Here is a 15954-nt window from a genome sequence, read left to right as displayed (position 1 = left end):
CATTTAAAGCATGCATATACATGTTATTACAACAAAGATTGGCTAACTAGGTAAATTCTGGACTTCATTAGTCTCCAGCTTTCAGGTTGTTACTCAGTGTAGTCATAAAATAGCCAGGCATTTTAATAAGCCCCATGCAAAGAAACCACAACAATGTTCAAAAGAGATGCCTATTTCCATCTGCTACTGAAGGCTCTTATCAGAAGCTTCTTTCCAGAATTTGATCAAATCTGCTCAAGCTTACAGGACTGTATTACATATTTTGATGGAAAATAGTGAACCTTTGAAGAAAAAGAACCACTGTTTTGCCAACAACTGCTAAAGCATATTGTTTTACAGACTGAAAAACATTTTAAAGGGTGTTCACAAGCTGTTTTTTTAAAACTGTGTCCTATAGTATGTTTGGAAGTTGCATTCAAAAGTTTTATATATTTTATTTGTGCACATGCAGTCCATTAAGCATGGCATATACAGACAGTACTGCAGTGCTCAGTCAGTGAGATGCACATACGTATGCAGTACTACATGTCTCCTTATCTGAAATTATCATGCATTAGTGTAAATGTAGTTCTTATAAGAAAATGTGTACAAGTGTTAACCACACTTAGGGGCGAAACAGACCGCTCCTGACAAAGCCAGATTGTGGCTGTGGCAGCTGCACACTGCAGCCTCAGTCCACTGTGGCGTTTATTGGCTCTTCTGTGACTCTGCGGCAACTTCCAAGGATGTTAGGGGCTTGTGGCATGTAACCGCCATGGCCTGGAGATGCCCAGAAGGTGGCCCATGTGTGGGCAACCAGGCAGCTGGAAGCTGGCTTCTGAGCAGCTTCAGAGTGTGCAGTGTCAAAACATCACGCCCTGAAGCCGCTCAGACAGCAGCACAAAGGGATGGTCTGTTCTGCCCCTTAGTCCCACATGTGTGTTGTATGCACATGTGAAACTTGTAACTTTCATGACAGCAAACCACAATTTTCTAACAGCAAATGATCTGCATCAGTGTAAATTTTGTCTTTTTCTGGAAAGTACACAGTTGATGTGCAATACCTTAGTTCTCAAGAAACATAAAATGCGGCCAGCTGGAACTTCTACGAGCCATTATGACGTAGTGGTTTGACTGTGACTCTGGAGACCAGGGTCTGATTGCCAGCTGGCCCATGAAAACCACTGGGTGACGTGGGCAACATGTTCTCAGTCCCAGAAGGTGGCAATGGCAAACCTCCTCTGAACAAATTTTGCCAAGAATACTTCATAGTTGGTTCATATTAGGGTTGCCATGAGTAAAAAATGACTGGAAGACACACAACAACAACAACACAAAACTTCTATAATGAAAATAATTTCAACAAACTTTGCATGTTTTTCCAGGTCTCTTTGCAAAGTACAGTGGAGCCTTATCTTACGTGGGAGATCCATTCTGGACCCCCATGCATAAGCTGAAAAGCGTGTATGCTCGAGCACCATTCAATATAATAGAGCTCGGGCACGTCAGTGCACATGCACCGTTCACTGTATTGCCGCGCAGCTTCAGCATAAGCTGAAAGCCACATATGGTGTGCCTGTGTATGGCATGGGTGCACTGTAGTTCATTTTCTATCTAGAGAAGAATCTTTATGCATGAAACTGTCAGATCATCAAAAGCTAACAAGCCTGAAGGTGTTGTTTTTAAAGTTATTTTTAATTAGAAAAATGGCTTTGAGGAGTGTTCTGAAACTTCAGCTGGCCCAAAATAATGTGGACAGAGAGCCAACTAGTGCTGGTTACAGGGAACATACAATGGCTTTGTTACAGCAGGTTCAATGGCTACTGCTTCATTTCTGGACACAATTCAAAGTGCTTATCATGACCTACAAAGCTGGATCTAGGCTTTCTGAAGGACTGTATTTCCCCTTAAAAGCCTGGATCTTCATTTCTTTGGGAAAGGTGCTTTTTCTGTTCTGTCATCCTCTGAGGCATGTCTAGTATGCTGTGAAGGTGACTTGGTGACTATTCTCCATCACTGGTGCTCCCTACTGAGCGAGGCTAGGCTGGCTGTTTTTCTCCAAGCAGAACACTTTTCTATTCAGGCAGGTCTTTCGCAACCAACTCCACTTGCTGCAGAACAGGCTTTTAACTGGATGGATGGTATGTTAGTGTTAAGATGCCATGAGTCTCATCCAAAGAAGACTAGTGAAGTATCAATCAATCAATCTATCAATCATTTTTCTGCAGATGATGAGAGTCTGTAGAACGTAAGATTTTGGAGCACTGTTAGGAATATGTTGAGGCCCATTGTCAGTACCTTTAGACAGTTGATACCTCAATATACTTCACAGTACTGTAGTGGAAAGTCTACAATTATTGAGCTTTTCATCATGCTTCTCATTTAGTAGACCGACTCCGAACAGTAGAGAAGAACAGAGCTTGAAGTGAATGCACTATGGATCTGATCAGTCATTTCAAAGCACAATCAGAAGAATGACACAAATGAATTCATTTGTTCTTTTGAGACATTTGCTGCCTTTGTAAAGAAAAGCTTTGCCACATTTTTAAAATCTTGCAACAAGCAGTCTACGACTGCTATCATTTTGACCCCCCCCCCCACAAATTATAAAAGGCAGGCAGGTTTGATGGTTTGCATTCTGTGGCAATAAAGCTGCTCTTGCATATGCTTTATGACTGGCCACATCTACACACCTGTTGTCCTTATCTGCAGGAATGGAAGAACTACAGGAATTGTTAGGAATGATGGCTAAAGATATGAGAAGTTGCTAGAAAGAGGTCCCACAAGAAAGGTTGTAAACTCACAGAAAACAGTATTGAGAAGGAATTCAAAGTGATAATAAAGCATGGCTATAAATCTTATTTATACATTTAATTTATATCTTGCTTTGGTTCCAATGTGGGATGCAAAAGAGCTTAAAGGATTTGTATTTTTTGCTTCTTTGCAAAGGAAAAGGCAATCAAATGTTTTCTTCCCACTGGGTACGTTTACAAGAGTATTGTGCATTTTTCAATGATTTTTTTTTAAATTTGGGATGCTTTTGCAAAAGGACCTGTTTGTCCATTGCGCAAGTGTACAATGTCCAGAACATTGTATTTTGTGAAAGTGTAAATTATTTTCATGAAAACATATTTTGCACAAAATACAGGGTTTTTGCAGAAACTTCTTGGTATTCCTTATTGCAGAATATGGCATTTACATGTTGGATTTTGTTTCCTTTTATCACTATAATAGCAATGCACATATCAAGAAACATTTGGCTTGTCACCTGGTCTGAAAATGGCTTGGGAAGCAGATTTGAAAATTTCCTATTTCTGGTTCTCAGTGGGCACCCACATGCTCTCTAATCTATTAAGGTCATTTTGAATTTTGATCCTGTCCTCTGGGGTATTAGCTACTCCTCCTAGTTTAGTGTCATCTGCAAATTTGATAAGTATGCTCCCCAATTCTGTCATCCAAGTCATTGATAAAGATGTTGAATAGCACTGGGCCCAGGACAGAACCCTGTGGGACCCCACTGGTCACTTCTCTCCAGGATAAAGAAGAGCCATTGTTGAGCACCCTTTGGGTTCAGCCAGTCAACCAATTACAAATCCATGTAACAGTTACTTTGTCTAGCCCACATTTCACTAGCTTGTTTGCAAGAATGTCATGAGGAACCCTGTCAAAGGCCTTACTGAAATCAAGATATACTACAGTGCGCCCAGGTCATACGCAGGCGCACTATATGTGGCTTGCCAAGGATTGCAAAAGATCTGTTTTAGAAGGATGGCTTGATCATTCTTGGAAATTGGCTCTGTCAATCGCTGTTAATTCTCTCAGAGGAAGGCAAACCAGAGAAAGTAGAGGCCTGAAGCTACATCTTGCCTTCCCTTGCTGCTTCTGTTGGAACCACTATTAACAGGAAGTTTGTGTTGTACAGTGTGCAAGACATATTGCTTCACAAAATGTTTAGGCGTTTAAAGCCATTTTCAATCCACATCAAAATGTTCATCCTCCAGAACAGATGTGGAACAAATCTGTACAGCTGAGTGTGTGTCTAGGGCATTAAACATTAATGCTTTACATAATCAGTGATCATAGATACGTTTTCTACAAGCAGCTTTCCTGTTTATTAGGGATCAAATTTAGCAATCCTATAATTTGAACAGTAATGTTTTATCCTAGGCCTCTCCTACTTTTGCAATACACATATACATCCCGTCTTATTTATTTGGCATCAATATTCGACCCAGCAACTAAGACACACAAGATATAGAACAAGTTTAAATATCCCAAGAGTTAGGACTGCTAGGTCTGCTTGTTAGTTAAGGGTGTATTTCTTTCATGCTTTGTTTCCTTGTTTTCATATGTTCTATATACACCTGAGAGTCATATTTCACAGAAGACTTAACTGGCAAAAAAAAGTAAAGACAGATTAATTTTCATGTAGACATAAAGCAATTTGAAACTTTCCTGTGCCCATCAGATTTCAAAACGAGGGAAACCTGTAATGCTATGGCATTATTACCCACACATTCTACAGAGAAGTCTGACAAGTTTGTAGTGCCAAGATTTGCAGACATAACAATATTTTATTCTGACAAAATAGCTCCAGAACCCTTAACTTGGTGGGAAAATTATCACACAAGAAAAGATTAGTACTTCTCTGCCTTTAATTAAATTCATACTTTGCATAACAAAAATAGATAGCCAGACAGATAGATAGGCAGACAGATGGATAAATGATTGATATTTATGTAGAACTGCAGAATTTCAAGCATGTATGAATACCAGGGATCATGGCCTTATGACCAAGTGGTACTACATATAAGTACTTATATTAGCTGAAGGACCATTTCAGATTTTGAAGATTTACAGGTTGAAGTAATGCACCATAGCTCACTTGTATCACTTGACCAAGTATTGCATTAGTAGAGCACCATCATATATCAGATTGCAGTGCCTCCTTCTGGTCAATGTATTGGTGGAATTCAAGAGTCCAGATTTAGAAATCAGCAGTTCCTTCTCATAGAAATTTACTGTGATAGCACAGATAGTAAAGAGGTGGATTCAATTTGCCAGGGTTCCTGATGTAATACATGTGGTGTAAGGACAGGCTGGCTTCAGTCTTGCACTGTCTATTTTCTCTTTGACACCTTTGGTTAATCATTGGGCATATAGTTTATTAAACTTCAACTTTCATGCTGTCATGAATTCTTTAAGATGTGCCTTGTTAGATTGGACAAGATCTACTTATTCCAACATTCTTTACAAGAAATCAAGTTTCTTCAACTGAGTCCCAGCTTGTCCTTAACCCAGCCTTACATAACAGAAGTACATATAGATGAGTTCTCTCACTTGGATTAAGTTTCACATTATCCTTCTTTTCCCCAAGGAGAAACAATTGGAATTTTTCCCCAAAGCCAAGTGAATAATTCAGGAAAATTATAGCAATTATGGTAAACGTGCTTCTTCTACAAGGGTGCAGGCAGAATAAAGAGGCTACATGGGTATCCTCATCCTTGGAAAGTGACCCTAGAGGGCTGTACAGACAACCCATTCAGGGCGTCTCTATGCCGCCCCTGAATGGGCTGGGCTGGGGACGCGGGAGCCGCATGTCACACCCCCAACCCAGTGCAAATAGGAGCTGCGAAACACAGCTCCTACCTGAGCCCTAGAATGGGTGCCATAAGGCCACAGCATGGTCTTATGATGTCTGTTGTGTGCAGCACCGTGTAAGTGCTGCGCATGAGCAACATCATTATGAAGCACCCCATCTGTACGGGTGTGCATCAAGATGGTGCCCGGGGTGTGTGGTAGGGTTGCTGAGAGCGTAAATACTCAGAGGCCTCGCAAAACCCTAGTCTGCTGTCAGGCCAGCACAAAGTGCCAGCCTGTACCAGGCCTAGGTCTCTAATAGCAGGTGTGGGCAGAGCATTCTCTTTTGTTATGGATCAAAATCAGAGCCAAAGGAGTGTTTTTAGGGTTGTCTCAGTTTTGAAGGCATTTTAAGGATCTATTAAAATTCATTAATTACCTACTACTCCCTCTGACAGCTGACCAGATTTTCTTTCCCTCTCCTGCATTCCTCCCTTCCTCCACTTCTCCTGTTCTTCTAGCTATTTACCAAACAGCATTCAGGTCTGAGTAGAAGAAGGGCAGATGGTCGTGGATGAAAGTGGCCTATGCAATATAAGAGGCCTTGGACCTCTGCTTCCAAGTAACAGCTATTGCTGATTCTACAAGATAAATTTTACAAATTCTTTCTATAGCTTGTTCTTTTAACTTCAGCACTTGCTTTTCTGATTATTGAAGTGCCTTTCTATAACCCCACACTTGCAGTGACAAACATAAACCAGATGGCATTCTGCATCTATGGCCTTGAGTTCTTTCAAGAATCTGATTTCCCAGAATGAAAAAGCACAAATGTTTGTTCTAAAACTGGTGTTCAGGTGACATCACATCCTTCTGTTTTAAAAATAGCTGTAAATGTCAGTGGCACACAAAGAGTATCAGTAAGTAAAGATATTTTATTAAACATCAGCTGAAGTGCACCTGGCGCTGCCTAGTTTTTACTTTTAAGACACAATTTGTATCATTTGATTTTGACTGCACAAAATATAGTTTTGTGAACTCCCTATTCTTAGTCTGAATTCCACACCCATATATGCTGGTGATACAATAAAGAATGATCTATTTCTTAGCAGTAATTTTACTGTTATTGTTAAAACTACAAATAATTTAATTCTATTTTAATGCTCTTCCTTTAATATGTTTTAAATTCGTATTCTTTTAAATTGTGACCTGCTTTGAGTCTCAGTTTGGGGGGGAAAGGGAAGATATAAATTAACAATTACTTCCGTTATGAAGAACACTTTGAGAATGGTAGAGGCAAGGGAAAGCTTCAGTGACAAATCAGAAGTGTGACCGGCTATCACATCTTCACACTTCAGGAGCGTTTTGCCGTTGTTTAACCTATGGTAAGCCTCCATGTGATAATCCCCTATGATAGATTCACCTTATAGTTGTCAGAGGTTGGAAATGACTTGAAGGCAAACAACACCACACCACTTAGCCCTCCTTATTCCCCCCCCCCATGAATTTTAGTAGCAGTACTTCAAAGAAACCTCACTTGGTTTCTAGCAATTAAAAGAAAATCTTTCCACACGAGTTATATCATACTGCCCTTTTTGGTTGGTAGAAAATCCTGCTCAGAATTTGAAGCTGAAACTAGCCACTGCAATTTGGCCGGCCACCAAAAACATTCTTCTAAGATTTTAGCTTCCTAATGAGTTATAACATCCCTGCTTTCTATGTTTCTATGAAGTCCCCCATTTGGAATGTCAATTTTTGAACATGAAACTGGGTGCTGCAACTCGGACAACAACAACCAAGAAACCCCAACAAAAAACTAAACCAAACCAAAACAAAGAAACTCGTCATCAGAAGTTGAGACATCTGCCATGATTTCTTGATATGTTACAGCTGCGTTTAGAGAGCAAATCAAAAGCTCTGTGTCAGATTTCAGATATCTACCACAATGTACCAAATGTTTGCCTTTTATTATTACAGATATCTGGAATGAGAGAATTATGAAGGATTGACATTGCCAATGCAGCCCCACAAAGAATATATCACAGCAATCCAGTCTGGATATAATAATGGGATACATAACTGAAATGAAGCCTGTCGTTGTTAAGACACCTTGCATGTGACATAGCAATGTATTTTACGGATGGGCTACTTTCCGGGGTACTCTGGATTAGAGCAGGTCACATCCTATTGCCTCTGTTGCATTTTCCAAGACAGCAGTAAAAAAGGTGCAATTAGTTTTGAAAATGTAGGGTCTGGGATTGCACATAAACATATTTTTAAAAAATATTTTTATTGTAAATTATATAGATAAGTTAAAATTGGAAAAAATACAGAAGAAGATATAAAGAATAAAGATGAAAGAATGAAGAAAAAGATGACTTCCATGTTTCCTTTTGACAGTTATGAAATAGCAACAGTTATCTCAAGCTTCTCTAAATAAAAATTCACTAATTCACTTCTTTCTCCACCCTAATCTGATTACTCCTCAAAGCCAAACATACTTTCTTTTTTCCTAAAGGTAACATATGAAAATACCACTCTATGTCTTTCAATAATCACATCAAACAATTAGGCCATTATATCATACTAAAAATATTTTTCAATAACATTATTTTACTAGCATAAATATATTACTATTCATTCTAATTAAAACTATATGTTACATATAATAAAGCAGGGGTAGGCAACCCTTTTGAGCTGGGGGCCGGGTTGCTGTCCCTCAGACAACTGGGGGGCCGAAGCCAAAAAATAAATAATTAAATATTTTTTTTAAAAAATTAAATAACTAAATAAACCGGGACAGATGTAAGAAAACATTTTCAAATGGTGGACACTTTTTTTAAAAAAGTGGAGGATATGCAAAAAAAATTGCTGATTTTTAAAAAAATGTTAATATAAATGCATGTTTCTGAGGCATCTATAGACAATTGCCTCCCTTGCGCCTGCGCGCGAGAGGCCAAAGGCCCTGGCGGCAATCGGCGGCAGGACCGGGCTGGGGCCGGTCCCAAGGCCTTGCCGGGTCGCATTCGGCCCGCGGGCCGCAGGTTGCCTACTCCTGTAATAAAGCATTAATATCGAATACATCTTTTACATTTCTATCAGATTTCACTTTATAAATTTTTTTCCAGACCATATCCACCTCCAAATCTCCATGTATTTTATCCTGTAACCAGCTTTCTTATGCCAGCTTCAACCAGACATTAACCTTTAAATTTTACTTTAAATTTAAGTCAAGGCTTTCTTCTCAGCTAAAACCATTTTCTTCCTCAGGCCATCAAGCTCTCTGCCACACATCTTGTTGTTACAGCCATTGTTTTCATTCTGTTAAGAGTACAGCCGGCCCTTCTTATCCAGGGATTTTTTTATCCACAGATTCAAGCATCCATGGCTTGAAAATATTAAAAAAAAGTATAAATTCCAAATAGCAAATCTTGATTTTCCAGTTTATATAAGGGACACCATTTTACTATGCCATTGCATTTAAAGGAGTATCCACGGATTTTGTTATCCATGGGGTTTCCTAGTACCAAACCCCAGTGAATACCAAGGGTTCACTGTCGTTATCCAGGGAGAGGGGGTCATGCATTCCATTTCCTTACCCTGTTTTTCATCCCTCTCCTCAATTTTTTCAGCTATTCCCTCCCTTAAATCATCTTTCCATATGTATTTTCCATAGACATCATTTTAAGATTAGCCTTACACTTCTCCACCCAAAATTGTACTGTAGTTTGCCATTTTATAATCCAATAATTCTTCAACCCTATTCTCTGTATTTTTGAAAGCTAATCCTTCCACTAAATCAACTTTATTTTGTTTTTCTATGCATGTATCCCCCACTTATCATTCCCCTATTAACCGCATCCTTCCCCCTCCACATGCTTTGTAGCTTCCATGCTGAAGTCCACTGTTTCCACTTCATCCAGTATTCGCATCTCCCCCCAGATTTATCATGACATTTTAATGCTCCATAGTCTCCTGTTCCATATCCTCCATCACATTTTATTTCAAATACTTCATCATGTGTGTTAGTCCTTTTTATATATTTCTTTAATTAAATGTAATAAAATAGTTCTTTTTATATTTTTCTTTAATTAAATGTAATAAAATACCATGTAATAAAAGATACAAAGTTACATGTAACTTTGACTCTCTGTACCCATGAATTTACTATTAGTGGACCCAAGTAACCATGGCTTGAAAATATATTTTTAGAAAAATCCAAAAAGGAAACCTTGATTTTGCCATTTTATGTATATGAAGGACACCATTTTACTATGCCATTGTATATAATAGTAATTGAGCATCCATCGATTTTGGTATTCACAGGGGGGTCCTGAAACCAAACCCCAGAGGATACAAAGGGTTCACTGTATATTCTTATATTTTTAATCAACATAATTATATTTTGCTTCCTAATCTTAAATCTAGCCAAATCCTCAAATACTTTTAGCTTTCCACAAAATATTCACTTAATATTTCTCCACATTCCACAGGCTTTTCCTACTATCACCAAGCAAAGAGTTATACAATCTCCCTAGGGGAAACAGATACAGCTGCCTGTCATCTGCATACTAGTGACACTGTAGTCAAAATTCCTGTTGTGCTATGACTATTTGGGAAAAATGTAAGATAGAAAGGGGATATCTTGCTTCACCTGACAGGATAAAGGCCGAGGAGCAGGGAAGAAACTCACAAGCCCTACCTTTTGAGACTATCAAGATAAAATAAAAGCCAACATAACACCATGCTCTGAAAGCCAACCAAGACAAGAAATCCAGAAGGATACCATGGTTGATAGGATTTAAAAAACAATGAGAGGTCTAGAAGAACTAACAAGCTCATACTTCCCTGTCTATTTTTTGTCATCCAGTATGATGACCAAGGCTGTTTGTGTCCCTAAGCGAGATTTGAATCCAGATTGGAAATGATCCAGATAATGAATATCCTTCAAGACTACCTGGATCTGAGAGGCTACAATCTATCATCTTGATCAGAAAGATAAGTTTAGACACAAATTGACAGTTATCTGGGAATGAGAGATCTGCATTTGACCTGTTTGGTAAAGGCTTAGCAAGTAACCACACAAGCCGAAAGGTATTGAGAACAACAGGAATAGGCAATATTCTATCTGCATCCATCCATCTCTACTAAAGATGTGACTTCCAAGTTGACATGGATACACACATTTTTATCTGTGAAGTACAATGTAAATTGATCATAGTAATCCTTCAAGGACTCTCCGTTCTCATCACCAAGACCTACATAAAGAAAGTTCTTCATCACTTGAAAATAACCCCGTTGAACAGCATGATGCAGATTATCATGCTGGCTGAGAAGACTCCTTGATTGCCATCATCACCACAAAGTAGGCCTGATAATTGACTCCCATCTGTATTTTATCCTATTTGCAATGCGTTTTCCTCTACTTTTGCTCTAGGGGCTGCCACTTGCTGCAGGTTACTAAGCGACATCCTTGTTTCTGACATATGATTTCTTTCTCTTCCCCACTGTTCTTATGATAAGTAAAGCACTCTTTTCTCTCCTGAGCAATCCATTCCCACACACTAAGACTTATATTATTCACCTCATTGTCCTTTTTCTTTACAAGCTTGTTCCTTTGAGCTTTGTGAAGCTGGGGAATGATCTTTCCTCAGCTTGTTGGTACTTATATATCCTCCTTGCTTCCACTTTAGAATACTACAATATGGTGGGATGTCCAGAATCCCAGAATTTCAATTTTTCTTAGTTATGTGAAACTGTTGTACGTAAAATTCCAAAGTCCAGTTTAGAATATTACTTTTAATAGGCTACTTGAGGATAAGATCTGGAGATCTAGGCAGCTTATACACAATTTCTAATATTTTATTTAATAATAATAATGTAATAATAAAATTTTATTTATATACCGCTATTCCAAATTCCAAATTCGATCACAGCGGTGTACAACAAAAGTGATACAATATAACAATTAACAAACAAGTATCACCAACAACATGTTAAAACATCCCAATGCAATTTAAAAACTATGAAACTTACAACCTTTTAAAACACACACACACACACACACAAACTAGCTGGATAAACAGTTGTATATCAGGGGGGAGAACCGCATAACATCAGGACATATGGGGGAAAGCTTGTCGGAAGAGAAAGGTCTTTAGTTTCTTCCTAAAAAGATCAAGAGAGGCAACGGAGCAGAGCTCATTGGGAAGGGAGTTCCAGGTCTGCGGGGTCGAGAAGGAGAATTCACTTTGCGAAGACAAGATATATTTTGCCTTAGGAACCCTCAACAGATGCTTCCCGACCGATCTGAGAGTGCGGGGCGGATTATATGGGGAGAGGCAGTCCTCCAAGTACCCTGGGCCCAAGCCATATAGGGCTTTATAGGTAATAACCAACACCTTGTATTGCGCCCGGAAGTGAATGGGCAGCCAGTGTAGATCTTGTAAAATAGGTGTTATATGGCTAGTCCTGGAACATCCAGTGACCAACCTTGCTGCCATATTCTGTACTAATTGAAGTTTCCGGGTTTGGTACAAGGGTTGCCCCATGTAGAGCGCATTACAAAAGTCCAACCGAGAGGTTACCAGAGCATGTACCACAGTTTCAAGGTCCCCCTGGCCCAGGTAGGGTCGCAGCTGGCATATCAGCCGAAGCTGATAACAGGTGCTCCTGACCATCGCATCCACCTGAGATGTCAGGTGTAGTGATGAGTCCAGAAGCACCCCCAGACTGCGAACAGAGTCCTTCAGGGGAAGCGTGACCCCATTCAGGACAGGTGGTGGCCTAATTATCCTGTTTAGACTTTTGTTTCTTATTGAGATTACAACTATCATTTCTTTGGGGGAGATTATTTTATGAAAGGAATACAGCCCAAGTGCTTTAAGAGGTTCTCTTTTAGTCAAAATCAGTTACACATTATAAAGCACATCAAGAAATGGATAAGTAGGAGGCCAAAGAACTAAAAATAAAATCACTTTTTAATAATAAGCCAAGGGGAAATGATAACACATGTTTGAACTTGAAATCCTAATTTATACTTTATTTTAAAATGTTATCCACAAGAACAGCAACTTAAGTCCAGGCTTTTAGGCCTGATACATTAGTTTCATTGTTAAAAATCAAATATCTTCAAACGTGTGCTGTTGTTTAAGACTTTCTTCAGTTAAATTTTTACTACTTCTGCAACCCCCTCTTTGCAGCAGATGTGGTTTTGTTTTTTTCTACAGCAAGAGTCTGCTTAAAATATCCTGCAATGTTTCTTTGTAAAGAGATACAACAATTTCGCTCCACCGTAATTCACTATTTTCACAAGAAACATCCTTGGCTTATCTGTATTTTATGTAAAATCAAATTGTATATCTTTTCTCTCTGACTAATTAAAGAAAATTAAGTATTAGTTAGTCACTCTATTGGCAGCATGATTTGGCTTTAAGTTTAGTGTTTATATCAAATGTTTTCAAGCAAAACAAGGTAAGGCTAGTCTAAAAGAATATATCCAAATGACATTACTTTGTATATTTTTTTTTGTGGGTTTTTCGGGCTATGTGGCCATGTTCTAGAAGAGTTTCTTCCTGATGTTTCGCCAGCATCTGTGGCTGGCATCTTCCACCTCTTGGGTTCAAGGGAAGGGTCTTTCTGGCTGCATCCACACTGCAGAAATAATCCAGTTTGACCCTAATGTAATTGCCATGGTTCACTGATATGGAATCAGTGTTTCCCTTCTTTTCTGCAGAAAGTTTTGGCCTCTTTCTTTGGCAGATTAGCGACCACAGCATATAATGGTTCTGCATTTTAATGAATTCCAGTTTTTGACCGTGCTCTGGTCCCTAACCTGATGGATAAGCAAGAGAGGTCTGTATCTTTTAAAATATCAGTTCAATCTGTGTGCAGATCGAGAAGAAATTGTAGGCACTTGACAAATAAGTAAACGCATAAATTAAAATTACTTTTAATTTGAGTTGTACCTATAAATGTTAGGCACTACCAAATATTAAAAACCTACCTCCTGATTAAAAGCTTACAATCTGAACATGAAAGGACTCATTAGACTGGGGCAAGGGGAGGGGGACATAAGGGAAAGGGAGAAGCTTCCATTCAGAAAATACACAAACTTATAAAAGATTTTAGTTTTTAGAAAAGACATTCCTGAGAAGTCTACTGATTTTAGATAAAATCTAAAAATAAGCAACGTTATTAAATGTTTGCAGAAGAAGCAGCTGAACTATTAACTGAAACAAATAAAGCCAGGGAATCAAGCTTCTGTACCTCTCAAGATGTAATTCTGATAGTTCTGGTCCGCCTCAGCTCCCACTTTTATTAAACAAGTGAGGCCCTCTGCCACAACAAATTCATGAACCAAATCCTTGTCATCCTGTCGGGGAAGAGGGGAGGATAAGAGAGAGGGAGAGAGAGAAATAAGGGAGTGTTTAACATAATCAAAATACAAGACATACAGATTGCAATTTTTTTCATTGGCCTACTGATTTTTGCTATTGATACAAACAGTTATTGTGTAATAGACATAAGCATCCTTCAATGAACCCAAAATGCCAAAAGGAAGGCACAAAAAGAGCCTTGATCCCGGGAAGCAAAAAAGCTTGGGGCAGGAGGCTTGCATTACAGCAGCTAAATCACCATTTCTTCTTGCTTAGTTTTATTTAAGATTTCCTTTCAAAAGTATAAATTTTATTTATTTTAAAAAGTTATATGTTGTCATTTTTCAAGTCCTTATGGCAAATCAACACAAACACGTCATAAAACAGAACTTCAAACAAAGAAGTAGCTGTGTTAATAAGTGGTAACAAAACCAACTACATTTATTTGAAAATATATAACTAAGACACTCTATAGAAACCCTATATTGATATATAATACACAATATTCATTGGTATAAATTGCACCAAGTATCCAAATGAAAGGAAATAAAAATTAATAAAAAGGAATAAGGAATTTCAAGGGTAAATTTGTATTAAAACATGATATAATAAAGCTACTGAGAGCCAGCATAACATAGTGGTTTGTGCACTGGACTATGACTCTGGAAACCAGTGTTTGAATCCTTACTCAGCTGATCTGGGTCTAGTCATGCTCCCAAAGTCTCAGATCACAGCAAAGGCAAACCCCCTCTAGACAATTTTTTCCATGGAATCTCCCCCTCCCATGATAGGTTTATTCATCTTAGAAGACAGACAACTATTATAATAATGCAACCATAAAGTGCATTTCATCCTGCTGCTTTTTGCAACACTGAATAAGCAAGCTAAGCTTCATCTTTAAATGGCATTACGATATATGTTTAAAGGAACAGCAAGAGGGTATGGAGAACGATAATATAAACACCATCATACCACAGACATACATTTGCACTCCACATATTATCTACTTTATCATGTATTTAAAATGTGGTGGGGCCTATGAAAGGGTTTGAACATCTGGACGGCGAAGAGTGTGAAAGCAAGCTAAACTCATTTTCCTTGCATTAAAAGGACTGTGTTTACATTAGTTCTGAACTAAACATATCTTTTCCGATCCATTAATTCAATCATTTGCCAAAATGGGTGAGCTTATAAAGCTATTCTAATCACAATGAGCAGTTCAAGTTTTTCAAAGAAGTTTCTGCTTTTCAGGTGTTTTTTTTTAAAAGAGTGGGCATTTTGTTAATAGAAAGCAAGAGTCCAGCAACAAATTATGATTGACACATTTATGAGAAACTTCCATATGTATGGAGGGGATTGGTCCTTGAAACTGTCCAGTAATACTGCAAAGATTTATGGCTTGCTTCCTTCACCGGCAAGCATTAACTTGCTGATGAGAAAAGCAGCTAAAATGGAAAAACTTGGTTTTTCTTCTGCAATATTATGAACACTGAGAAATACCTTATGTGTAGCTACTGGGGGACTCCAGTATGCCTTACCAATGAACCACTTTCTACAAAACCAAAGAAGATAATTTTGAGAATAAGAATGAATAAAACTGTCAATTTAGTTTTAATTTTATTTAATATTATATTATTAATATTATATAATATTATATTATATTTATTTTATTTTATATTCCAGAAAAGGATTTAGCTATGTGAATTGAGAGCAGCAAAACAGTAGATCAACGAATGGCTTCTGTTTCAATCTCCGGGCCAATTCACACATATATCATGACTATTCATTGATTACTTTGATCTGAATGTGTCAGTTACTGTAAGTTGAACACCAAAAACCCACTGTGTCTGAGAGGATTAAAAAACAGCAGGGACGTAGCCAAGGGGGGGGGGGTTCTTGGGGTCCGGACCCCCCCTTCCCATTAGAAAAATGAATGGTGTTTGCTGCTGCGCTGCCGCACCCAAGCCCCATTATAATGGTGGCATTTAGTCTGGACACTCCCCTTCCTAAAATCCGAGCT

The 15954-nt window shown here is 38.4% G+C and overlaps 1 protein-coding gene across 7 annotated transcripts in view; it reads right to left on the bottom strand.

Annotated features, from left to right (window-relative positions):
* Positions 1-15954, bottom strand: part of FHOD3 (formin homology 2 domain containing 3) — a 309726-nt gene that overhangs the window by 154201 nt on the left and 139571 nt on the right. For all 7 annotated transcript variants that reach the window (XM_089532343.1, XM_089532344.1, XM_089532349.1 and 4 more), the window contains exon 5: positions 13825-13930. In XM_089532343.1, the coding sequence (XP_089388469.1) occupies positions 13825-13930 (106 nt within the window). The remainder of the gene's footprint in view (positions 1-13824; positions 13931-15954) is intronic.

This window comes from Sceloporus occidentalis, unplaced genomic scaffold (genome assembly GCF_023333645.1).
Source record: "Sceloporus occidentalis isolate IW3139 unplaced genomic scaffold, rSceOcc1.0.p SCAF_7, whole genome shotgun sequence".
Taxonomy (NCBI): Eukaryota; Metazoa; Chordata; class Lepidosauria; order Squamata; family Phrynosomatidae; genus Sceloporus; species Sceloporus occidentalis.
This window is presented reverse-complemented; position numbering and strand designations above follow the sequence as displayed.